Below are 27,907 nucleotides of genomic sequence, written 5' to 3'. Positions count from 1 at the left end.
TGGCATTCGTTGGCGATCGCTGTGTCGTCTCTCAGCCGCCATTCGTGTTGTCCTCAGCTTTTTCCATTCTTTGATCGCCAATTGTGCAACGGTAGCTCGAGCGATCGGATCGTCAGATCGAAAGCGGAACGGAACGCGGAACGTATCGATCGGGGCAGTACCTACCACCACCCACCGCTCTTTCTCCTCAATAAGAAACACATTCGAATATTCGAAGATCGTACTATTTCGGTTCTTTATTTTTTTTTTTTATTCTTTTCTGTGATATTTGATTTTGTTGCTGCTGCTGTTGTTGCCGCTGCTATAGTTGTTGTTGTTATTGTTGTTGTTGTTGTCTCGGTGGTGCCGCGTGTTTGCATTTTTTTGCTATTTGAAGATCGATCGATCGATTGATCTGCCCGCAAAGCGAACGAAACGTCAAGTGACCGAAAATAAAACTAGGCCAAAGCCTGCCACCGTACACAGAGAGAAAAAAGCATTTGAAGTTTGTACAAAAGGAAAATGCATATTAAGAGGCCTATTTTTGAAGTTTTAAATGCTGAAAAAGTTGGTTTGAAAACTTGAACTTAAAGAAGCTTCTTAGGTTGATTAACAAAAAGTAATCTTCTTTAGAGAACTTAACTTAACTAACTAAACTTGCATAACAAATATTTAATATATGCAAGAAATACGGGTTAAAATATGGTTTTAGCAAATTTTATGATTAATAGTTGCCTTAAAAAGACTTAACATAAAAAAAGATTCCTCTTAAAATATAAAAATAATAATCTAAAAAGGGAAAAATGTAACTTTCATAACCCAAACCTTAAGAAGGTTGGATAATTTCTGGTATTATTCTTTCTAAAGTTCAACTTTTCGAGCCTTCGATTTGGCTTGTCCACTGATATCTATAATTTATAACAAATATATATTCTGCATTCGAAAAAAGATTTCAAAAATAGGTCAAACACACTTTAAATGTCTTTTTCGGGATTATTTTTTATCAAAAATATATTTTTCGGTGTGTAAGGAACCACATACATCACCACTAACCGTTTCGGTGGTTCAGAAGTTCAGTGGATCAGTGGAACAGCGGATCACTTGGTGCTTACTAAGCCATCCGGCCAAGGTGGATAAGTCACAGGTGGTGCCCGTGGCGGTGCCGCGTGGTTTCCGTAAAGTAGTCAGAGTAGTCCGCAAAAAGAAGCGCACGCCCGGGAGTGGATCAGTGAACGAGGCCAGTGAGTCCGATGGTGCTGGCTCTGGCACCACAACCTCCCTGAGGCAGAATTCCACAGATGCCAGCAGACCGCCGGCCAAGGTCATCAAGAATAAAAGGGGTTCCTTTGGCGGTGGTGGTGTTGGTGCAGCACCACCACCCATCCCCTTGTCTGCGAAAAGAAAGAACAAACGTCAGTCCTCTAGCGAGGAGAATAGCAGCAATGAGAGTCCCACCGAATCTGAGCCCGAATCCGGATCGGGTAGCTCCTCCTCCTCCAGTGCTGACAGTGAGTCGGAATCGGATAGCGGTAGTTCCTCCAGCAGTAGTTCCTCGACCACCGAATCCTCTTCCAATGCTGATCGCAAGTCGAAGGCCAATGGCAAGCACAAACCCCTTTCGGCGGCCGCCAAGGCTGCCCAATCTGCCTGCTCGTCGTCCCTGGTGGTGGCCGCCGCTCTCAAGAAGACCAAACCCCCTAACCGGAGTGGCAGTGGTGCCAGCATTGCCAGTGCAGGTGGCGGTGGAGCCAAGCAGTACAAGGATCCAAGTACAGAGATAGAAATTCCATGTCCAAAATCCTTAAGTGTTCTGTCCAATTGTATGAGAAAGTCCCTCTGGGAAGGAGACAGCCGAATCTTCTAGAGAGACTCCACATTGTTTAGGCAGCTAAGATAGAAGGTGGAAGAAGCTGTAGTTCTTAGACATCAGTTTGGAGTTTAGGTTTCGAAGCTATAGATACAGATTATTTGTATAATCACAAAAACTAACTAAACCCTTAAATTTTTGTGTGGCCATCAAAAGGTGCACCACCCTAATGCGAGAGGCAGTAGCAGCTGCCCCATCATCATCGGCATCTTTGGCGCCAATGCCAAAATTAATTAGCAACGAAAATGTGAAATCTAAAAGGGGGAAAATCAGAATCATCATAATGAAGCTTTTCGTTCATCATTCTAAGACACCTTTCTTATGCCAATTACAATCCAAATACGATTTTTACTATATGATAACCAAGGATATTGGAACTATAAGTTAAAGGTGTGACATTTTGATTATTTTCCTTTGATTTTCTTCTTCAAACTTTATCTATCTATCTCTGAAAGTGGAAAACTAATGTGGAGTTTCTTGGTGGCCAACAACTTTCCTTTCTCTGTCTTTTGAACTCCAAACTGTGAATCCTTCCTTCCTGTTCCTCTTGTTTTTGTGCTTTTCCCTTCGAACTGATTACTGATCACTGATCACTGAGTGATCCCCTGATTGATTGATATATCTTGTGTGATTCATGCGCAGGCATGAAACAACTGATCGGCAAGCTGAACGACCTGTGGCCCGAGCACAGCGTTGCACTGTCCATTCCAAAGGAGGTCGATAGGAGCAAGGAGAAGCTGGAGGGCGCCTGGGAGACCACAGGTGTATAAACTATATCTATTCTTAACTATATATATATATAAATGTGTGTGTGTGCATAGAATAGAAGTTGGGGATTTCTGCTCTTTAAACTTTCGACTAATGTTATAACCATTAACCCTCCATCTTGATACAGGTCGCGATGGTTCTAAAATTACAACAGTTGTTGCAACACCCGGCCAAGGCACCGATCGCGTACAAGAGGTCTCCTATACAGACACAAAGGTCATCGGCAATGGCAGCTTCGGCGTCGTGTTCCAGGCAAAGCTCTGCGACACCGGCGAGTTGGTGGCAATCAAAAAAGTTTTACAAGACAGACGATTTAAGGTAAGCCTTCTGAGATATTAATCTTAAAATATCTTCTATAATCTATCTTTATGTTCTTTGCAGAATCGCGAATTGCAAATTATGCGCAAATTGGAGCATTGTAATATTGTAAAGCTTTTGTACTTTTTCTATTCGAGTGGAGAAAAGGTAAGTTTAAGGATCTGAAATGATCTGTTAGGTGATCAGAACTAGCGCCCTTCTTAGAGGGGGAGATGAACTCCTGAAGTTGCCAGCATCGGTGATTACTTAGTACGGCGGAGTAGGAAGATGGTTTTTTGGTAACTTTTCTTAAAGAAATCAGAATTTGGATTTCCTTTCTCCTCAAACTCAATCAAACCGTACTAAGTACTTACTCGAACCTGATGTGAGCTTTTAACCGCTGAGAATTTCTTGACAGGTTTATTGATTAAGCAAATACGGAATTTGAAATGAATCTCTTTCACTTGCATATTGATACTGATACCGAAACCTGATCTGAATCCGAATACGAATCCAAATCGGTCACTAGCTGGCCGAGTTCCCCATCGATTTGGGGATATTTGCGAGTGTACTCAAGCCCCAGGTATCCCAAGAACTAAAACAGTTTTCAAAGTTTTTTCCTCCAGCTCAGATCATCTAGCGACTTGCTCTTCTCACTCGCTCTTCTCTATCTCTCATATATATTATATATAATATGTCTCCTTTGCTACGTATGAAAGAAAAGTACAGTGGAACGTACTCTACCGCATGGTATCAACACTCTCCTGTCAATCGATTCCTGCTGCTAGTTTGCTAGTTTTGCTAGTTTCAGTTTGATGTCGCCGACTACTGTACTATTCCGGTAAAACCAACGCATGTTGACAGCTCGCAACTTCATCGGTCAGCTCTCCCCCCTCCCCACAAAACCCAGATTCCTAACCCCCATACATAGATCATCGATCGAGCTTTTTAATCCCTAATAATAGTCATATATTAACTGAACTATCTCTTTGATCCTGCAGCGTGATGAAGTATTTTTGAATTTAGTCCTCGAATATATACCAGAAACCGTATACAAAGTGGCTCGCCAATATGCCAAAACCAAGCAAACGATACCAATCAACTTTATACGGGTGAGTATTACTAGTACTTAGTGGCTAAGTAACCAGACTAATTTATACTCTTTCTAGCTCTACATGTATCAACTGTTTAGAAGTTTGGCCTACATCCACTCGCTGGGAATCTGCCATCGTGATATCAAGCCGCAGAACCTTCTGCTCGATCCGGAGACCGCTGTGCTGAAGCTCTGTGACTTCGGCAGCGCCAAACAGCTGCTCCATGGCGAGCCGAATGTCTCGTATATCTGCTCCCGGTATTACCGCGCCCCCGAGCTCATTTTCGGCGCCATCAATTATACAACAAAGATCGGTTAGTAGCTTAACTTACTTTTCTATATTATGGTTAATCTATAACTCTATTTCCTTCTCCCTTAGATGTCTGGAGTGCCGGTTGCGTTTTGGCCGAGCTGCTGCTGGGTCAGCCCATCTTCCCTGGAGACTCCGGTGTCGATCAGCTCGTGGAGGTCATCAAAGTTCTGGGCACACCGACAAGAGAACAGATACGCGAAATGAATCCAAACTATACGGAATTCAAGTTCCCACAAATTAAGAGTCATCCATGGCAGAAAGTAAGTGATCAGTTTGGCTGATGGTTAGCCAGAATATTGGATTTGACCTTCGCGCTTTTCGCTCATGTGGCTTTCAGTCTTCACTCTCTGCCCTCCGCTCTCCGCCAGGGAAACTCCATTGCCAACCGCCCCCCCACCAACTTTGTTAATTTTCCAAAAGTGTTTCTAACCGAAAATTGTGTGTACATAAAAACTCGTTGCAGTCACTACTCGAACGCACCCAATTTCCAAACGCCCTAAACCAGAAACAACGACTGAGAGTAAGCCAAGAAACGAATTCAAGCGGAAAAGATACAAAATTTGCTCAACGAAAGCCATAATGCTATATGCTATATACTATATATATATATATACTAACTAATCCCAGGGGTCTTTCGATAGTTAGTTCAACTATCTAAGTTAATCGCTTTCTAAGCTGTTACTCATTTCATTCAGGGACTCTTTGTAGGGTTAGCTACTTAAAGGGTATATCTCATACAGCAGACAGCCGCCCTAATCAATCCGCTTATCATGCTGAAAAGTTGATCTAAGGCTTAGTTAGTCAGCTTTCCATATTCATATACTATATATTCATGCCGATTTATTGGTTTTGGATGTGATTTGGAGTTGAATTGAATTGATTGTTTTGGTTTCTTGCCCTGCCTACTGCCAACACGTTTCTCTTTTGATCCTTAAAATATAAGTCTATATAAGGTTCTGTTAGGCAATATCCAAGGATAACCCTAACAGGACCTTCCAATCTGTAAATACGAACGCGCTTCTCCGTGTCCTGACGTTTGCCTTGTTACTGCCCCGCCCTTCTCGCCCTTTGATCTGTGCCCCGCCCAGTTGTTGTGTCCCGCAAGAAGCTCCGCTCGAAAGAAAACTTAACTATGAGTAAAAATAACACCTAGTAACCGGTTACTCCCACCCCTCGCAGGTTTTCCGTATACGCACTCCTACAGAAGCTATCAACTTGGTGTCCCTGCTGCTCGAGTACACGCCCAGTGCCCGGATCACACCGCTCAAGGCCTGTGCACATCCGTTCTTCGATGAGCTGCGCATGGAGGGCAACCACACCTTGCCCAACGGTCGCGAGATGCCGCCGCTGTTCAACTTCACAGAGCACGGTAAGTGATTGGATCTTCTGGATCTTTCTAACCATGAACTAATCCCCCGTTAATGCCGCCCACAGAGCTCTCGATACAGCCCAGCCTAGTGCCACAGTTGTTGCCCAAGCATCTGCAAAATGCAACCGGAACTGGCGCCAATCGGTCATCTGGCGGCGGAGCAGCCTCCGCTGCGGCCAGCAGCGTCTCGTCAACGGGCAGTGGCACATCGGCGGAAGGAACCGCCCAGCCACAGTCGCAAGGCACAGCAGCAGCAGCAGCTGCGGGACCCGGATCAGGCGGTGCAGCAGCAGGAGCCGGCGGAGCGAGTGCCGGTGGACCCGGATCTGGTAACAACAGCAGCAGCGGCGGCGGAGCATCGGGAGCGCCGTCTGCCGTGGCAGCTGGTGCCAATGCCGCTGTCACTGGCAGCGGTGGTGGTGGCGGTGTCGGTGCGGCGACCGCAGCTGCCACAGCAGCTGGCGCCATGGCCGCGACCAATGCCGGCGGCGCCAATGTAACAGGTGAGTAAGCGGTTGGCCAGCCAGCGCATCCTGCCCCTAGCCCGCCTTCAGCTCCTTTTCCTCCTCATTCCCTCCGCTTATTTATCATCCAATTAATCACAACCATCAATCAACAGCCATATAGCAAAAAGCTGGCCAATATCGTATCGTAATGAACTTCGTTTTAAGACCGAATTACGATAGGGATTGGTGATCTGCTTGCTATATGGACTCCCAGAGCACATCCATCATCCTTCATCCATCATCCTAACCCCCTTAGCTGGTGTCAATCTCGTGCTGAGGCCGCACCGCAGGTTGCGGCTGTTGGGGAAACCTTACCTGCGCAATCCGGCCAACGTATGAACTCCATCGACACTCCATCGAGCATCATTCCTTGATCCATCCATTGAGTCCATCAAGCACCAAGCTACTCCTTCTAAATCAAGTCAACCCAAGGGAGATAGCTAGAGACCCGTAGAAAGGGAGAGAAGCAGAAAGTTATGGGCATCAAGAATCAAAAGTGAAGAATCAAGAATCAAGAATCAAGAATGAAGAATCAAGAATGCAGAATCAAGAATCAAGAGTAGAGTATTATGAATGAAAAGTCACCAGCTGAGGAGGAGAAGAATTCAAGAAGGAGACCTTCTCAAAAACAAATTCTCGTTGTGGTTATATATTATTTGGACATATTTGGTAGTTATTTCGGTTAAATAACAAGCTCAGTTATTTCTGAAGTTGCAATAAAAAAAAGTCAAGTAAATCAACTTACTAATATCATTTCAAAGGTTTAAAAGGTATGTCTTAAGACGATCTGTCAAGTCGATGAGAAGGTCACGGATATAAGAATGGGTCACTCTAATGTTATCTTCCTCAGGGTTGGTCCCTCTATTCCCCTCCTAAAAGGTGCCTGCAACTGTTTAGTTACATAAATTAAAGTCAAAATGGGTTGATACTGCCTCACCGGCTATGGCTTTTTTGATATATATTTTCATTAAAATTAATCGGTTTTAATCGTAATCGTAATCGTTTTCATAAATCCATTTTAGTTTTCATTTCATTTTGTTATTTTTAGTCGGCTAAGATTTAATTTTGATTTCGTTTTGATTTGTTTTTATTTTTTATTTACAGATTCATAGGGGCAATAGTAACATAAAAATACACACACACACACACACTTATATATCCACGTATATATATAGCAATAAATATATATATATATAAAACAAAACTACAACAACAACAACAACCAAGCATATATAATATTTATAAACAAAAACGGAGAATGCAACAACAGCAAACTAAAACAGCAACAAGAACAGCAACAACAACCTATATACACAATAATTATTAAATTTATTAAATTTAATTAATGCAATTGATGGAAAATACGAAAGAAGAGCAGAAGAAGCAGAAGAATGTCAGCCAAAAAAGAAAGCGCTGAATATAGAGGGAAGCAAAAAGCGAAAAGCAAAAAGCAAAAAGCAAAAAAAGCAAAAAAGCAAAAAGCGAAAAGCAAAAATATAACAAAAAAGCAAAAACATTTTACTTAGGTAAAAAATTAAATTTATTTTAAATCTAAAATAAAACTAATAAGCATATAATAATAATAATAATAAACAATAATGGTAAATAAAAAACACAATAATTATAATAGTAAAGCGCTGATCGATTGTCATTTTGTCGCCGCCCCCTGTGCGTGTGGCATTTTAATTCTATATCATTTAATTAATATAATTACTCTCTCCTTCCTCTATACCACTCCCCTTTCCGCCCTCACACTCTCTTCGTTAAATATGATAAAATATTATTTTTTGACGCCTAAAGAATTAACTATGTATATGTATATTGAACAGTCATTGCATATTTTTTATACCACCTTGTTTTAGTATGTTTAATTGATAAGGAGCCAGGAAAAAAAAAGAAGAAGAAACAAAAACAAAATTATATATATAAATAATCCAATGGAAATCGAGTTTTGTGTAGTAAAAGTTAAGATCCAAACAAAAGTAGACACTCTAATGACTTTTGACTAAAACTAACTAAAGCAAAAGCAACACGACCTTAAACAAAAAAAAAAAAAAAAAAAAGAAACAAAAAACGAGGAGATGAACATGATCATCATGATCACGATCACTATTACGATCAGGATCAGGATGAAGAGGAGGAGAAGAATAAGAGAAACAAAAACAAAGCCCCGAGCATAATGTTAATGTTATGTTAAACCTTAATTTAATGCAAATGATTAACGCAAAAAAAAGAAAAAACAAAAAAAAAAAGAAACAAAAAAGCAACAAACAAACAAACAAAAAGCGAAACTGTTTAAACATAAATAATATATAATCTTTATGAATATAAAAACCATTTTTTTTTTTCAACACGCATTATGTATACATACATATTAAATAAATAAATTATTTTTATTAAATAATTATTATTATTTTGTAATAAATAAACAAAAAGCAAACAATCGATTGACAACAAAAGCAACAGCAAGAAACAGAACAACCAGAGCAGAGCCCCTCGATGATCGTATATATATTTTTTTTTCGCCCTTAAAATATATATGTACAGTTATCTAAATGTATGTATTATTATTTAGCCAGTAGTCAAGAAAGAGAGAGAAAGAACGCGCGAGATGGATGAGAGATGAGAACAGAAACAGAAACAGAAACTGAAACTGAAAACAGAAACATAAACTGAGAACAGAAAGTGAGAACAGAGAACAGAGAACAGTTACAGTACAGTACAGTACAGTTACTGAGAACAGAAAGGCATGGAAGCCGGCATCTGAGAACAGAAAGGCTTAGTTGCAATATGTAGATAAGGTCCATTTATCGGGTTTCCGTAACTGTAGAGCTGCACCGTTAGTTGCTTGCATAGTCAGTGTCGCCTTGCCTCGCCCCCTTTATCCCTCCCTCACCCCTCTTTACCCCTTATTCCTCTTTTCATACAGAGCTGCTATTAAATATTATTATTTTTTTTTTGTTTTATTTCGCATGGAATGGCAGAAATGTAAAAAAAATCTATAAAAATTTATAAAAAATAAGAGGAAAGAATTGCCTAAGCGGGATAAGAAGAATAAGAGAAAAAACGTAAAAAACGACAAAAGAAAAAAAGAAAAAAAAGCAAAAAGAAAAAAGAAAAAATGAGCAAAACACTTATATTTATTTCTATAGTTTATTATAATCGATCTTAAATTAATTATTATGCTAATTATAAACGATTAATGGATACATACACACCCACACACACACACGCAGAATAAAATACATTTTCCTAGTAATTTAGGCACATACACACACACATACAAGAACATAACAACAACAAGAAAAAAACATCTAAAAAATAAATAAAAAGAAAAACAAATTAAACAGATTATTTTATTTTGAAATTTGCTAATTACACACACACACACACACACACGACACGCATACTCTGACAATTGTATATGTAATGCTGTAATAATCATGATAATATATAGATTCGTTGATGATAATGAGCAAGAAGCCGCAATGATAATGATAATAAATGAATACGACAAAATCCAACAAATAAAAAGAGAAACAAATACAATATTTAAACGAAATGAAAACCTTTTACTGTTGCCTTTCCTTTTTACTACTACAACAACCATTATCTATATGCTATATAATTTTGTTCAATGTGAAGTTTTCTTTTCTTTTTCTATTTTAGTTTTGCCTTTTTTTGGGTTTTATCTTGATTTTCTCTAAGGATTCTCTCTTTTGGGTTTGGGTTGCTGGAAAAGGGTGCTAGTTAGAGATGATCTTTGGGCTTAAATTGAATATATTTTTATGGAAATCAATCACCACTCCTCACTCATTTTGAACTCTGATCAATTTTGACATTTTGTTTATTTTGACAAAAAATGTTTTTGGTTTAAACTGGAAGCTAGATTTCCTTTATTTGCTTTAAAAAAATATTCAAAATCTGCAGTTTTTTTTTTCTTGCAAATGCAAACTTGTTTTAAGGTCAGAAAACTGGAAAAGCTGCCTGTCCGAAAGTTTTGTTGTTGATTTTTACAAGTCCATTCCAAAGTCTTTTGGTGTGGGTCTCCTAGGGGCATACATTCCCCCATAACACAGCCATTGAACAAGAATAGCAATCCATATTTGTATCTCTTTCTCTTTTTGGCCGACGTCTTGTAGGCTCGCAGTCGAACAGCGCCCTGAACAGCAGCGGAAGCGGCGGCAGCGGTAGCGGCAATGGAGAGGCGGCTGGATCCGGATCCGGATCGGGATCAGGAGCAGGAGCAGGAGGCGGCAATGGCGGGGATAACGATGCTGGCGAGAGTGGAGCAGCAGCAGGTGGAGGAGGAGCAACAGAGACCGAGGCACCGGCGTCGGGTTAGCGCGAGTGAGGTGCTCTTTTAATGTAATGTTATTCGAAGGATTACCGCTCGGCCCGGGAATACAGTTGACCATTTTTGGCCAAGAGCGAGATGGCAACATCAACCGAAACACTCATACACTCACACACACAAAGACAGTTACACTCGGAGAAAGAGAGAGTAGAAAGAAATCCACGCAGAAGCTAAGGAAAATGATAGGCAAAGGAATTCACTTCACTTCAAACACCAACCCAAGACATTATAAACCGCCACTAGAACACACACAACCACACCACACCCCCACACTCCCACACACACACACACACACACAGTCACACACATGTATGTATGTATATCTAGCTATATGCATCGGGCGCAAGAAAATATTTAGCATAAAACTCGAAAGAAAAACAAAAAAATCCACTTTAAACTATGCATAAATAATTTAAAATGATAATCTGTATTATTGAAAGAGAAAAGCCCAGAGAAATAATCGAAAGACCCCTCGCCCGTGCGCCCCGCCCTCCAAAATAGTAAATAATATTTAACAAATAGCTCGCGAAACGTAATAAAAGTTAAGTAAAAAGAAAACAAAAGAAACAAACACAACAAAGCCGAGAGAATACTTAGTGAAATAAATCAAAATTTTTGCCCCATTTAACGTTTATATATATGCGGTTATACAAATATATAACGATCACAGCAGTTAGCAATCCATAGTGAAAGTAATAAAGGTAAAAGTAAAGATAAAACATAAATAAAATACAAATAAAAGGCGGCAGAGTGAGGAGAACTAGCTAAAGGGAGGATGAAACATTTACTAAACTCGCGCAAGCGCATCTATATAAATACGATATAGATATTATATAAACATAGATATATATATATATATACAAATATATATATATGCGAGATATTAACAATACATTCGTAATCCTAGTAGCAACGCCCCCAACCCAAGGAAGCCCATGAAATTGCCCAGGTTAACGAGAAACGATTCACGTATAGCAAGATTTTCCGTGGCCTGTTCTTAAGTAAAGTAAAAAAAAAAAGTATAGCAACTACGATTATCTAAGGAAGCGGTCGTCAAAATGCAATATACACTAACACTAAACACTATACATAAATACAAGAGGATATAAATAAATTGAGCAAAAAGTAAAATGGTAAAAATGGTAAAAAAGTAAACAAGTAAAAACGGTTAAAAAGTAAATGAATGTATGAATGAGTAAAACGCTTTTAGCGCGCGACGCCACCCATTAACTTAAATTAACATTGCAAATAAAGGTAATGAGGTAAAATGGTAAAAAGGTATAATGGTAAAAAATGTTTAAATGAGATAGTGAAGCCAGGATCTTAATATATATATATATATATATGTAAAAGTAATCGACAAAGAACATTTAGCTGCAATTGAAAACTTAAACTAATTTAATACAAATTGAATTAAAATACAATGAGACCCGACGATGGTTCTAGAATGTAAGGCCTTAGATGATCGATCAACCGGTAACTCCTGCGCGACTATAGTACTAGCCCTCGGTTCGATTGGTTTGCAACCACTTAGTATCTCTCTATGCCTCTCTATCCCAGTGGAAAGCCACCACCCAGTTAAACTGCTTAGATCTCGTTTTGGAAATTTGCCATGATTATGTCCAGCACTAAGATGAAGACCATTGAAAGGAGAAAAAGGAAAAACCTAAAACTAAAAGAAAGTCTATTTGTATGTATTTCCATAGAACTCCTTATATGTTATATGAGAACATATTTTTTTTTTACTAACTAAATGATACATTTATACAATTAATGAACGTTGAGTTTTGTGGCATCAAAACTACTTAAATATAAATATATACATATATGTATGTACACACCCACACAAGGACACACACAAACATTCAGACACACTCACACGCACATAATTCTATAATTTCAAATAAATTTACAAAAACAAAGAAACCCGAAGATTTCCAAACAAGATTCTCCAAACATTTTAGTAAATAATCTAAGTAAACAGCAGACAAGTTACATAAATCTAAAAAGAAAAAACCAAAACAAAAAGAACACCCACATTCACACACACACACACGCCGTTTAATTTGTAATTTAAAATGTCAACAGAAGAAGAAGAACAAAATATATACACACATATATATGCATAGAAAAACATACTTATATATGATGAACAACTTCAGCGTTTCGCTTTAATTATGAGGCAACAACCACATGAGAATCCAAACCAAACTTAAACTTAATTAACAAATAAACGCAAACCTAAACTAATTGCAAAATAACAAATGGCAAAACCAAATTCAAAAAGGAAATGATAAAGAAAATGAAAATGAAACTGAAACACAAGACAAATGCGTAAAGAAAACATTAATTTAAAAACAATAAAAATTACAAACAAAATATATTTATACAAATGCCTATTTTAATGTGCTTGGCGGTTACGGTATATATTCTTTCTGGGAACCAATCCAAACTAAACCAACTAACTAACTAACGCTAAGGAAACAGCATATTTGTTTTGTGAGTTTAACCTAAAAATCAGGACTATCACTTTGGACTTGACTTTGGTAATACTTCTAAATTGTATATTATATTTTATCAAAATTCCGAATTTTTGTTAAGGCATTCTTTTGGCAGCGGAGATTCCGATTTCCTTGCCGTTTCCTAGCTCTAACTTTGTCAAAACAAGCCAAATGTCATAACCATCGACTGTTTTATGCATCTAAGAACCGAAACTTGAACTTGAAACCCCTATACTCACTTTTATCATTATTGTTCTGATTCTCTTGGTGCGAGCTGCGATTTAATGGCTAAAAAGTCGAAAAACCCATTTCTACAGAAATTTGGAATATTTTTTCCGGCTTTTTAGCTCTAGCTCGGTCAAAACAAGACGCACAGCCAAAAGAATGACTGTTTTGTGTTGCTAACGACCAATACTAACCACCCCTATCACTCGATTTTCTATTTTGGGAATATAAATTTTGACCCAAATTTCGCATTTTTGGTAAGGGGTACCATCATCAAAATTTTCAATAAATGGCCAAAAATTAAGTTTCCCAGATTTGAATGCAAACCAATTGGGAATCATAGCAATCAAGTTACGAGCCCTACGAGGTATTACATTCCTCATTTGGACCATTTTTGGCTGTGTTATGCCAAAAAAACTGATTTTTTGGTGCTCAAAATCACGTAAAGGTCTTTTGGCAGCAAAGATTTCGGCTTCCTTGCCGTTTCTTAGCTCTATTTTTGTCAAAACAAGCCGCATGTCTTAACCAATGACTTTTTTATGCAGCTAAGAACCGAAACTTGAAACCCCTATACTCACTTTTATCATTATTGTTCTGATTCTCTTGGTGCGAGCTGCGATTTAATGGCTAAAAAGTCGAAAAACCCATTTCTACAGAAATTTGGAATATTTTTTCCGGCTTTTTAGCTCTAGCTCGGTCAAAACAAGACGCACAGCCAAAAGAATGACTGTTTTGTGTTGCTAACGACCAATACTAACCACCCCTATCACTCGATTTTCGATTTTGGGAAAATAAATTTTGACCCAAATTTCGCATTTTTGGTAAGGGGTACCATCATCAAAATTTTCAATAAATGGCCAAAAATTAAGTTTCCCAGATTTGAATGCAAACCAATTGGGAATCATAGCAATCAAGTTACGAGCCCTACGAGGTATTACATTCCTCATTTGGACCATTTTTGGCTGTGTTATGCCAAAAAAACTGATTTTTTGGTGCTCAAAATCACGTAAAGGTCTTTTGGCAGCAAAGATTTCGGCTTCCTTGCCGTTTCTTAGCTCTATTTTTGTCAAAACAAGCCGCATGTCTTAACCAATGACTTTTTTATGCAGCTAAGAACCGAAACTTGAAACCCCTATACTCACTTTTATCATTATTGTTCTGATTCTCTTGGTGCGAGCTGCGATTTAATGGCTAAAAAATCGATAAAACCATTTCTACAGAAATTTGGAATATTTTTTCCGGCTTTTTAGCTCTAGCTCGGTCAAAACAAGACGCACAGCCAAAAGAATGACTGATTTATGCAGCTAAGAACCGAAACTTGAAACCCCTATACTCACTTTTATCATTATTGTTCTGATTCTCTTGGTGCGAGCTGCGATTTAATGGCTAAAAAGTCGAAAAACCCATTTCTACAGAAATTTGGAATATTTTTTCCGGCTTTTTAGCTCTAGCTCGGTCAAAACAAGACGCACAGCCAAAAGAATGACTGATTTATGCAGCTAGGAACCGAAACTTGAAACCCCTATACTCACTTTTATCATTATTGTTCTGATTCTCTTGGTGCGAGCTGCGACTTAACGGCTAAAAAATCGAAAAACCCATTTCTACAGAAATTCGGAATATTTTTTCCGGCTTTTTAGCTCTAGCTCGGTCAAAACAAGACGCACAGCCGAAAGAATGACTGTTTTGTGCTGCTAACGACCAATACTAACCACCCCTATCACTCGTTTTTCGATTTTGGGAAAATAAATTTTGACCCAAATTTCGCATTTTTGGTAAGGGGTACCATCATCAAAATTTTCAAAAAATGGCCAAAAATTAAGTTTCCCAGATTTGAATGCAAACCAATTGGGAATCATAGCAATCAAGTTACGAGCCCTACGAGGTATTACATTCCTCATTTGGACCATTTTTAGCTGTGTTATGCCAAAAAGACTGATTTTTTGGTGCTCAAAATCACGTAAAGCAAAGATTCCGGTTTCCTTGCCGTTTCTTAGCTCTAACTTTGTCAAAACAAGCCGCATGTCTTAACCAATGACTGATTTATGCAGCTAGGAACCGAAACTTGAAACCCCTATACTCACTTTTTTCATTATTGTTCTGATTCTCTTGGTGCGAGCTGCGATTTAATGGCTAAAAAATCGAAAAAACCATTTCTACAGAAATTTGGAATATTTTTTCCGGCTTTTTAGCTCTAGCTCGGTCAAAACAAGACGCACAGCCAAAAGAATGACTGATTTATGCAGCTAAGAACCGAAACTTGAAACCCCTATACTCACTTTTATCATTATTGTTCTGATTCTCTTGGTGCGAGCTGCGATTTAATGGCTAAAAAATCGAAAAAAACCATTTCTACAGAAATTTGGAATATTTTTTCCGGCTTTTTAGCTCTAGCTCGGTCAAAACAAGACGCACAGCCAAAAGAATGACTGATTTATGCAGCTAGGAACCGAAACTTGAAACCCCTATACTCACTTTTATCATTATTGTTCTGATTCTCTTGGTGCGAGCTGCGATTTAATGGCTAAAAAGTCGAAAAACCCATTTCTACAGAAATTTGGAATATTTTTTCCGGCTTTTTAGCTCTAGCTCGGTCAAAACAAGACGCACAGCCGAAAGAATGACTGTTTTGTGCTACTAACGACCAGCAGTTTCCACCCCTATCACTCGATTTTCGATTTTGAGAAAATAAATTTTGACCCAAAGTTCGCATTTTTGGTAAGGGGTACCATCATCAAAATTTTCAAAAAAATGGCCAAAAATTAAGTTTTCCAGATTTGAATGCATACCAATTGGGAATCATAGCAATCAAGTTACGAGCCCTACGAGGTATTACATTCCTCATTTGGACCATTTTTGGCTGTGTTATGCCAAAAAAACTGATTTTTTGGTGCTCAAAATCACGTAAAGGTCTTTTGGCAGCAAAGATTCCGGTTTCCTTGCCGTTTCTTAGCTCTATTTTTGTCAAAACAAGCCGCATGTCTTAACCAATGACTGTTTTATGCAGCTAAGAACCGAAACTTGAAACCCCTATACTCACTTTTATCATTATTGTTCTGATTCTCTTGGTGCGAGCTGCGACTTAATGGCTAAAAAATCGAAAAGACCATTTCTACAGAAATTTGGAATATTTTTTCCGGCTTTTTAGCTCTAGCTCGGTCAAAACAAGACGCACAGCCAAAAGAATGACTGATTTATGCAACTAAGAACCGAAACTTGAAACCCCTATACTCACTTTTATCATTATTGTTCTGATTCTCTTGGTGCGAGCTGCGATTTAATGGCTAAAAAATCGAAAAAACCATTTCTACAGAAATTTGGAATATTTTTTCCGGCTTTTTAGCTCTAGCTCGGTCAAAACAAGACGCACAGCCAAAAGAATGACTGATTTATGCAGCTAAGAACCGAAACTTGAAACCCCTATACTCACTTTTATCATTATTGTTCTGATTCTCTTGGTGCGAGCTGCGATTTAATGGCTAAAAAGTCGAAAAACCCATTTCTACAGAAATTTTGAATATTTTTTCCGGCTTTTTAGCTCTAGCTCGGTCAAAACAAGACGCACAGCCGAAAGAATGACTGTTTTGTGCTGCTAACGACCAATACTAACCACCCCTATCACTCGTTTTTCGATTTTGGGAAAATAAATTTTGACCCAAATTTCGCATTTTTGGTAAGGGGTACCATCATCAAAATTTTCAAAAAATGGCCAAAAATTAAGTTTCCCAGATTTGAATGCAAACCAATTGGGAATCATAGCAATCAAGTTACGAGCCCTACGAGGTATTACATTCCTCATTTGGATCATTTTTAGCTGTGTTATGCCAAAAAGACTGATTTTTTGGTGCTCAAAATCACGTAAAGGTCTTTGTGCAGCAAAGATTCCGGTTTCCTTGCCGTTTCTTAGCTCTAACTTTGTCAAAACAAGCCGCATGTCTTAACCAATGACTGATTTATGCAGCTAGGAACCGAAACTTGAAACCCCTATACTCACTTTTTTCATTATTGTTCTGATTCTCTTGGTGCGAGCTGCGATTTAATGGCTAAAAAATCGAAAAAACCATTTCTACAGAAATTTGGAATATTTTTTCCGGCTTTTTAGCTCTAGCTCGGTCAAAACAAGACGCACAGCCAAAAGAATGACTGATTTATGCAGCTAAGAACCGAAACTTGAAACCCCTATACTCACTTTTATCATTATTGTTCTGATTCTCTTGGTGCGAGCTGCGATTTAATGGCTAAAAAGTCGAAAAACCCATTTCTACAGAAATTTGGAATATTTTTTCCGGCTTTTTAGCTCTAGCTCGGTCAAAACAAGACGCACAGCCAAAAGAATGACTGATTTATGCAGCTAAGAACCGAAACTTGAAACCCCTATACTCACTTTTATCATTATTGTTCTGATTCTCTTGGTGCGAGCTGCGATTTAATGGCTAAAAAGTCGAAAAACCCATTTCTACAGAAATTTTGAATATTTTTTCCGGCTTTTTAGCTCTAGCTCGGTCAAAACAAGACGCACAGCCGAAAGAATGACTGTTTTGTGCTACTAACGACCAGCACTTTCCACCCCTATCACTCGATTTTCGATTTTGAGAAAATAAATTTTGACCCAAAGTTCGCATTTTTGGTAAGGGGTACCATCATCAAAATTTTCAAAAAATGGCCAAAAATTAAGTTTTCCAGATTTGAATGCATACCAATTGGGAATCATAGCAATCAAGTTACGAGCCCTACGAGGTATTACATTCCTCATTTGGACCATTTTTGGCTGTGTTATGCCAAAAAAACTGATTTTTTGGTGCTCAAAATCACGTAAAGGTCTTTTGGCAGCAAAGATTCCGGTTTCCTTGCCGTTTCTTAGCTCTATTTTTGTCAAAACAAGCCGCATGTCTTAACCAATGACTGTTTTATGCAGCTAAGAACCGAAACTTGAAACCCCTATACTCACTTTTATCATTATTGTTCTGATTCTCTTGGTGCGAGCTGCGACTTAATGGCTAAAAATCGAAAAGACCATTTCTACAGAAATTTGGAATATTTTTTCCGGCTTTTTAGCTCTAGCTCGGTCAAAACAAGACGCACAGCCAAAAGAATGACTGATTTATGCAACTAAGAACCGAAACTTGAAACCCCTATACTCACTTTTATCATTATTGTTCTGATTCTCTTGGTGCGAGCTGCGATTTAATGGCTAAAAAATCGAAAAAACCATTTCTACAGAAATTTGGAATATTTTTTTCCGGCTTTTTAGCTCTAGCTCGGTCAAAACAAGACGCACAGCCAAAAGAATGACTGATTTATGCAGCTAAGAACCGAAACTTGAAACCCCTATACTCACTTTTATCATTATTGTTCTGATTCTCTTGGTGCGAGCTGCGATTTAATGGCTAAAAAGTCGAAAAACCCATTTCTACAGAAATTTTGAATATTTTTTCCGGCTTTTTAGCTCTAGCTCGGTCAAAACAAGACGCACAGCCGAAAGAATGACTGTTTTGTGCTACTAACGACCAGCACTTTCCACCCCTATCACTCGATTTTCGATTTTGAGAAAATAAATTTTGACCCAAAGTTCGCATTTTTGGTAAGGGGTACCATCATCAAAATTTTCAAAAAATGGCCAAAAATTAAGTTTTCCAGATTTGAATGCATACCAATTGGGAATCATAGCAATCAAGTTACGAGCCCTACGAGGTATTACATTCCTCATTTGGACCATTTTTTGGCTGTGTTATGCCAAAAAAACTGATTTTTTGGTGCTCAAAATCACGTAAAGGTCTTTTGGCAGCAAAGATTCCGGTTTCCTTGCCGTTTCTTAGCTCTATTTTTTGTCAAAACAAAACAACCGCATGTCTTAACCAATGACTGTTTTATGCAGCTAAGAACCGAAACTTGAAACCCCTATACTCACTTTTATCATTATTGTTCTGATTCTCTTGGTGCGAGCTGCGACTTAATGGCTAAAAAATCGAAAAAACCATTTCTACAGAAATTTGGAATATTTTTTCCGGCTTTTTAGCTCTAGCTCGGTCAAAACAAGACGCACAGCCAAAAGAATGACTGATTTATGCAACTAAGAACCGAAACTTGAAACCCCTATACTCACTTTTATCATTATTGTTCTGATTCTCTTGGTGCGAGCTGCGATTTAATGGCTAAAAATCGAAAAAACCATTTCTACAGAAATTTGGAATATTTTTTCCGGCTTTTTAGCTCTAGCTCGGTCAAAACAAGACGCACAGCCAAAAGAATGACTGATTTATGCAGCTAAGAACCGAAACTTGAAACCCCTATACTCACTTTTATCATTATTGTTCTGATTCTCTTGGTGCGAGCTGCGATTTAATGGCTAAAAAGTCGAAAAACCCATTTCTACAGAAATTTTGAATATTTTTTCCGGCTTTTTAGCTCTAGCTCGGTCAAAACAAGACGCACAGCCGAAAGAATGACTGTTTTGTGCTGCTAACGACCAATACTAACCACCCCTATCACTCGTTTTTCGATTTTGGGAAAATAAATTTTGACCCAAATTTCGCATTTTTGGTAAGGGGTACCATCATCAAAATTTTCAAAAAATGGCCAAAAATTAAGTTTCCCAGATTTGAATGCAAACCAATTGGGAATCATAGCAATCAAGTTACGAGCCCTACGAGGTATTACATTCCTCATTTGGACCATTTTTAGCTGTGTTATGCCAAAAAGACTGATTTTTTGGTGCTCAAAATCACGTAAAGGTCTTTGTGCAGCAAAGATTCCGGTTTCCTTGCCGTTTCTTAGCTCTAACTTTGTCAAAACAAGCCGCATGTCTTAACCAATGACTGATTTATGCAGCTAGGAACCGAAACTTGAAACCCCTATACTCACTTTTTTCATTATTGTTCTGATTCTCTTGGTGCGAGCTGCGATTTAATGGCTAAAAAATCGAAAAAACCATTTCTACAGAAATTTGGAATATTTTTTCCGGTTTTTTAGCTCTAGCTCGGTCAAAACAAGACGCACAGCCAAAAGAATGACTGATTTATGCAGCTAAGAACCGAAACTTGAAACCCCTATACTCACTTTTATCATTATTGTTCTGATTCTCTTGGTGCGAGCTGCGATTTAATGGCTAAAAAGTCGAAAAACCCATTTCTACAGAAATTTGGAATATTTTTTCCGGCTTTTTAGCTCTAGCTCGGTCAAAACAAGACGCACAGCCGAAAGAATGACTGTTTTGTGCTGCTAACGACCAATACTAACCACCCCTATCACTCGTTTTTCGATTTTGGGAAAATAAATTTTGACCCAAATTTCGCATTTTTGGTAAGGGGTACCATCATCAAAATTTTCAAAAAATGGCCAAAAATTAAGTTTCCCAGATTTGAATGCAAACCAATTGGGAATCATAGCAATCAAGTTACGAGCCCTACGAGGTATTACATTCCTCATTTGGACCATTTTTAGCTGTGTTATGCCAAAAAGACTGATTTTTTGGTGCTCAAAATCACGTAAAGGTCTTTTGGCAGCAAAGATTCCGGTTTCCTTGCCGTTTCTTAGCTCTAACTTTGTCAAAACAAGCCGCATGTCTTAACCAATGACTGATTTATGCAGCTAGGAACCGAAACTTGAAACCCCTATACTCACTTTTATCATTATTGTTCTGATTCTCTTGGTGCGAGCTGCGATTTAATGGCTAAAAAATGGAAAAACCCATTTCTACAGAAATTTGGAGTATTTTTTCCGGCTTTTTAGCTCTAGCTCGGTCAAAACAAGACGCACAGGCAAAAGAATGGCTGATTTATGCAGCTAAGAATCGAAACTTGAAATTCCTATACTCACTTTTATCATTATTGTTCTGATTCTCTTGGTGCGAGCTGCGATTTAATGGCTAAAAAGTCGAAAAACCCATTTCTACAGAAATTTGGAATATTTTTTCCGGCTTTTTAGCTCTAGCTCGGTCAAAACAAGACGCACAGCCGAAAGAATGACTGTTTTGTGCTACTAACGACCAGCACTTTCCACCCCTATCACTCGATTTTCGATTTTGAGAAAATAAATTTTGACCCAAAGTTCGCATTTTTGGTAAGTGTGTTATGCCAAAAAAACTGATTTTTTGGTGCTCAAAGTCACGTAAAGGTCTTTTGGCAGCAAAGATTCCGGTTTCCTTGCCGTTTCTTAGCTCTAACTTTGTTAAAACAAGCCGCATGTCTTAACCAATGACTGATTTATGCAGCTAGGAACCTAAACTTGAAACCCCTATACTCACTTTTATCATTATTTTTCTGATTCTCTTGGTGCGAGCTGCGATTTAATGGCTAAAAAATCGAAAAACCCATTTCTACAGAAATTTGGAGTATTTTTTCCGGCTTTTTAGCTCTAGCTCGGTCAAAACAAGACGCACAGCCAAAAGAATGACTGATTTATGCAGCTAAGAATCGAAACTTGAAATTCCTATACTCACTTTTATCATTATTGTTCTGATTCTCTTGGTGCGAGCTGCGATTTAATGGCTAAAAAATGGAAAAACCCATTTCTACAGAAATTTGGAGTATTTTTTCCGGCTTTTTAGCTCTAGCTCGGTTAAAACAAGACGCACAGCCAAAAGAATGACTGATTTATGCAGCTAAGAATCGAAACTTGAAATTCCTATATTCACTTTTATCATTATTGTTCTGATTCTCTTGGTGCGAGCTGCGATTTAATGGCTAAAAAGTCGAAAAACCCATTTCTACAGAAATTTGGAATATTTTTTCCGGCTTTTTAGCTCTAGCTCGGTCAAAACAAGACGCACAGCCAAAAGAATGACTGATTTATGCAGCTAAGAATCGAAACTTGAAATTCCTATACTCACTTTTATCATTATTGTTCTGATTCTCTTGGTGCGAGCTGCGATTTAATGGCTAAAAAGTCGAAAAACCCATTTCTACAGAAATTTGGAATATTTTTTCCGGCTTTTTAGCTTTAGCTCGGTCAAAACAAGACGCACAGCCGAAAGAATGACTGTTTTGTGCTACTAACGACCAGCACTTTCCACCCCTATCACTCGATTTTCGATTTTGAGAAAATAAATTTTGACCCAAAGTTCGCATTTTTGGTAAGGGGTACCATCATCAAAATTTTAAAAAAATGGCCAAAAATTAAGTTTTCCAGATTTGAATGCATACCAATTGGGAATCATAGCAATTAAGTTACGAGCCCTACGAGGTATTACATTCCTCATTTGGACCATTTTTAGCTGTGCTATGCCAAAAAAACTGATTTTTAGGTGCTCAAAATCACGTAAAGGTCTTTTGGCAGCAAATATTCCGGTTTCCTTGCCGTTTCTTAGCTCTAACTTTGTCAAAACAAGCCGCATGTCTTAACCAATGACTGATTTATGCAGCTAGGAACCGAAACTTGAAACCCCTATACTCACTTTATCATTAATGTTCTGATTCTCTTAGTGCGAGCTGCGATTTAATGGCTAAAAAATCGAAAAACCCATTTCTACAGAAATTTGGAATATTTTTTCCGGCTTTTTAGCTCTAGCTCGGTCAAAACAAGACGCACAGCCAAAAGAATGACTGATTTATGCAGCTAAGAACCGAAATCCCTATACTCACTTTTATCATTATTGTTCTGATTTTCTTGGTGCGAGCTGCGAGTTAATGGCTAAAAAATCGAAAAACCCATTTCTACAGAAATTTGGAATATTTTTTCCGGCTTTTTAGCTCTAGCTCGGTCAAAACAAGACGCACAGCCAAAAGAATGACTGATTTATGCAACTAAGAACCGAAACTTGAAACCCCTATACTCACTTTTATCATTATTGTTCTGATTCTCTTGGTGCGAGCTGCGATTTAATGGCTAAAAAATCGAAAAACCATTTCTACAGAAATTTGGAATATTTTTTCCGGCTTTTTAGCTCTAGCTCGGTCAAAACAAGACGCACAGCCAAAAGAATGACTGATTTATGCAGCTAAGAACCGAAACTTGAAACCCCCTATACTCACTTTTATCATTATTGTTCTGATTCTCTTGGTGCGAGCTGCGATTTAATGGCTAAAAAGTCGAAAAACCCATTTCTACAGAAATTTGGAATATTTTTTCCGGCTTTTTAGCTCTAGCTCGGTCAAAACAAGGCGCACAGCCTAAAGAATGACCGTTTTGTGCTGCTAACGACCAGCACTTTCCACTCCTATAACTCGTTTTTCGATTTTGGGGAAATAAATTTTGACCCAAATTTCGCATTTTTGGTAAGGGGTACCATCATCAAAATTTTCAAAAAATGGCCAAAAATTAAGTTTTCCAGATTTGAATGCATACCAATTGGGAATCATAGCAATCAAGTTACGAGCCCTAGGAGGTATTACATTCCTCATTTGGACCATTTTTAGCTGTGCTATGCCAAAAAAACTGATTTTTAGGTGCTCAAAATCACGTAAAGGTCTTTTGGCAGCAAATATTCCGGTTTCCTTGCCGTTTCTTAGCTCTAACTTTGTCAAAACAAGCCGCATGTCTTAACCAATGACTGATTTATGCAGCTAGGAACCGAAACTTGAAACCCCTATACTCACTTTATCATTAATGTTCTGATTCTCTTGGTGCGAGCTGCGATTTAATGGCTAAAAAATCGAAAAACCCATTTCTACAGAAATTTGGAATATTTTTTCCGGCTTTTTAGCTCTAGCTCGGTCAAAACAAGACGCACAGCCAAAAGAATGACTGATTTATGCAGCTAAGAACCGAAACTTGAAACCCCTATACTCACTTTTATCATTATTGTTCTGATTTTCTTGGTGCGAGCTGCGAGTTAATGGCTAAAAAATCGAAAAACCCATTTCTACAGAAATTTGGAATATTTTTTCCGGCTTTTTAGCTCTAGCTCGGTCAAAACAAGACGCACAGCCAAAAGAATGACTGATTTCTGCAGCTAAGAACCAAAACTTGAAACCCCTATACTCACTTTTATCATTATTGTTCTGATTCTCTTGGTGCGAGCTGCGACTTAACAGCTAAAAAATCGAAAAAACCCATTTCTACAGAAATTCGGAATATTTTTTCCGGCTTTTTTAGCTCTAGCTCGGTCAAAAACAAGACGCACAGCCAAAAGAATGACCGTTTTGTGCTGCTAACGACCAGCACTTTCCACCCCTATCACTCGTTTTTCGATTTTGGGAAAATAAATTTTGACCCAAATTTCGCATTTTTGGTAAGGGGTACCATCATCAAAATTTTCAAAAAATGGCCAAAAATTAAGTTTTCCAGATTTGAATGCATACCAATTGGGAATCATAGCAATCAAGTTACGAGCCCTAGGAGGTATTACATTCCTCATTTGGACCATTTTTGGCTGTGCTATGCCAAAAATCTGATTTTTAGGTGCTCAAAATCACGTAAAGGTCTTTTGGCAGCAAAGATTCCGGTTTCCTTGCCGTTTCTTAGCTCTAACTTTGTCAAAACAAGCCGCATGTCTTAACCAATGACTGATTTATGCAGCTAAGAACCAAAACTTGAAACCCCTATACTCACTTTTATCATTATTGTTCTGATTCTCTTGGTGCGAGCTGCGACTTAACGGCTAAAAATCGAAAAACCCATTTCTACAGAAATTCGGAATATTTTTTCCGGCTTTTTAGCTCTAGCTCGGTCAAAACAAGACGCACAGCCAAAAGAATGACCGTTTTTTGCTGCTAACGACCAGCACTTTCCACCCCTATCACTCGTTTTTCGATTTTGGGAAAATAAATTTTGACCCAAATTTCGCATTTTTGGTAAGGGGTACCATCATCAAAATTTTCAAAAAATGGCCAAAAATTAAGTTTTCCAGATTTGAATGCATACCAATTGGGAATCATAGCAATCAAGTTACGAGCCCTACGAGGTATTACATTCCTCATTTGGACCATTTTTGGCTGTGCTATGCCAAAAAAACTGATTTTTAGGTGCTCAAAATCACGTGAAGGTCTTTTTGCAGCAAAGATTCCGGTTTCCTTGCCGTTTCTTAGCTCTAACTTTGTCAAAACAAGACGCACGGCTAAAACAATGACTGATTTCTGCAGCTAAAAACCGAAACTTGAAACCCTTATACTCACTTTTATCATTTTGTGTTTTGATTCTCTTGGTGCGAGCTGCGATTTAATGGCTAAAAAATCGAAAAACCCATTTCTACAGAAATTTGGAATATTTTTTCCGGCTTTTTAGCTCTAGCTCTGTCAAAACAAGACTCACAGCCAAAAGAATGACTGATTTATGCAGCTAAGAACCGAAACTTGAAACCCCTATACTCACTTTTATCATTATTGTTCTGATTCTCTTGGTGCGAGCTGCGACTTAACGGCTAAAAAATCGAAAAACCCATTTCTACAGAAATTCGGAATATTTTTTCCGGCTTTTTAGCTCTAGCTCGGTCAAAACAAGACGCACAGCCAAAAGAAAGACTGTTTTGTGCTGCTAACGACCAATACTAACCACCCCTATCACTCGTTTTTCGATTTTGGGAAAATAATTTTTGACCCGAATTTCGTATTTTTGGTAAGGGGTACCATCATCAAAATTTTCAAAAAATGGCCAAAAATTAAGTTTTCCAGATTTGAATGCATACCAATTGGGAATCAAAGCAATCAAGTTACGAGCCCTAGGAGGTATTACATTCCTCATTTGGACCATTTTTGGCTGTGCTATGCCAACAAATCTGATTTTTAAGTGCTCAAAATCACGTAAAGGTCTTTTGGCAGCAAAGATTCCGGTTTCCTTGCCGTTTCTTAGCTCTAACTTTGTCAAAACAAGCCGCATGTCTTAACCAATGACTGATTTATGCAGCTAAGAACCGAAACTTGAAACCCCTATACTCACTTTTATCATTATTGTTCTCATTCTCTTGGTGCGAGCTGCGATTTAATGGCTAAAAAATCGAAAAACCCATTTCTACAGAAATTTGGAATATTTTTTCCGGCTTTTTAGCTCTAGCTCTGTCAAAACAAGACTCACAGCCAAAAGAATGACTGATTTATGCAGCTAAGAACCGAAACTTGAAACCCCTATACTCACTTTTATCATTATTGTTCTGATTCTCTTGGTGCGAGCTGCGACTTAACGGCTAAAAAATCGAAAAACCCATTTCTACAGAAATTCGGAATATTTTTTCCGGCTTTTTAGCTCTAGCTCGGTCAAAACAAGACGCACAGCCAAAAGAATGACTGTTTTGTGCTGCTAACGACCAATACTAACCACCCCTATCACTCGTTTTTCGATTTTGGGAAAATAAATTTTGACCCAAATTTCGTATTTTTGGTAAGGGGTACCATCATCAAAATTTTCAAAAAATGGCCAAAAATTAAGTTTTCCAGATTTGAATGCATACCAATTGGGAATCATAGCAATCAAGTTACGAGCCCTACGAGGTATTACATTCCTCATTTGGACCATTTTTGGCTGTGCTATGCCAAAAAAACTGATTTTTAGGTGCTCAAAATCACGTAAAGGTCTTTTGGCAGCAAAGATTCCTGTTTCCTTGCCGTTTCTCTTCTCTAACTTTGTCAATACAAGACGCACGGCTAAAACAATGACTGATTTCTGCAGCTAAAAACCGAAACTTGAAACCCCTATACTCACTTTTATCATTATTGTTTTGATTCTCTTGGTGCGAGCTGCGATTTAATGGCTAAAAAATCGAAAAACCCATTTCTACGGAAATTTTGAATATTTTATCCGGCTTTTTAGCTTTTATTGTTCTGATTCTCTTGGTGCGAGCTGCGACTTAACGGCTAAAAAATCGAAAAACCCATTTCTACAGAAATTCGGAATATTTTTTCCGGCTTTTTAGCTCTAGCTCGGTCAAAACAAGACGCACAGCCAAAAGAATGACTGATTTATGCAGCTAAGAACCGAAACTTGAAACCCCTATACTCACTTTTATCATTATTGTTCTGATTCTCTTGGTGCGAGCTGCGACTTAACGGCTAAAAAATCGAAAAACCCATTTCTACAGAAATTCGGAATATTTTTTCCGGCTTTTTAGCTCTAGCTATCGAAAAACCCATTTCTACAGAAATTCGGAATATTTTTTCCGGCTTTTTAGCTCTAGCTCGGTCAAAACAAGACGCACAGCCAAAAGAAAGACTGTTTTGTGCTGCTAACGACCACACCTAACCACCCCTATCACTCGTTTTTCGATTTTGGGAAAATAATTTTTGACCCGAATTTCGTATTTTTGGTAAGGGGTACCATCATCAAAATTTTCAAAAAATGGCCAAAAATTAAGTTTCCCAGATTTGAATGCAAACCAATTGGGAATCATAGCAATCAAGTTACGAGCCCTACGAGGTATTACATTCCTCATTTGGACCATTTTTGGCTGTGTTATGCCAAAAAAACTGATTTTTTGGTGCTCAAAATCACGTAAAGGTCTTTTGGCAGCAAAGATTCCGGTTTCCTTGCCGTTTCTTAGCTCTATTTTTGTCAAAACAAGCCGCATGTCTTAACCAATGACTGTTTTATGCAGCTAAGAACCGAAACTTGAAACCCCTATACTCACTTTTATCATTATTGTTCTGATTCTCTTGGTGCGAGCTGCGACTTAACGGCTAAAAAATCAAAAAACCCATTTCTACAGAAATTCGGAATATTTTTTCCGGCTTTTTAGCTCTAGCTCGGTCAAAACAAGACGCACAGCCAA

The 27,907-nt window shown here is 38.2% G+C and overlaps 1 protein-coding gene across 7 annotated transcripts in view; it reads left to right on the top strand.

Annotated features, from left to right (window-relative positions):
- LOC108102438 (protein kinase shaggy) overlaps nt 1–12,854 on the top strand; it is a 50,833-nt gene extending 37,979 nt beyond the window's left edge. For 3 of the 7 annotated variants that reach the window (XM_041818463.1, XM_041818457.1, XM_041818458.1), the window contains 8 exons: nt 2,742–2,932; nt 2,996–3,079; nt 3,913–4,023; nt 4,081–4,318; nt 4,384–4,577; nt 5,497–5,686; nt 5,752–6,189; nt 10,335–12,854. In XM_041818463.1, coding sequence (XP_041674397.1) covers nt 2,742–2,932; nt 2,996–3,079; nt 3,913–4,023; nt 4,081–4,318; nt 4,384–4,577; nt 5,497–5,686; nt 5,752–6,189; nt 10,335–10,537 — 1,649 coding nt within the window. In that variant the 3' untranslated portion in view covers nt 10,538–12,854. Of the gene's footprint in view, nt 1–2,741; nt 2,933–2,995; nt 3,080–3,912; nt 4,024–4,080; nt 4,319–4,383; nt 4,578–5,496; nt 5,687–5,751; nt 6,190–7,296; nt 7,342–10,334 lie in introns of those variants that run through there. The other 4 variants (XM_041818461.1, XM_041818462.1, XM_041818459.1 and 1 more) reach the window with 2 other exon arrangements.
- The last annotated feature ends 15,053 nt before the right edge of the window (nt 12,855–27,907 follow it).

Source organism: Drosophila eugracilis, unplaced genomic scaffold (genome assembly GCF_018153835.1).
Source record: "Drosophila eugracilis isolate 14026-0451.02 unplaced genomic scaffold, ASM1815383v1 contig_2167, whole genome shotgun sequence".
In the NCBI taxonomy this organism is placed as follows: domain Eukaryota; kingdom Metazoa; phylum Arthropoda; class Insecta; order Diptera; family Drosophilidae; genus Drosophila; species Drosophila eugracilis.
Note: the sequence above shows the minus strand (reverse complement) of the source record. Positions and strands in the feature narration are given on the sequence as shown.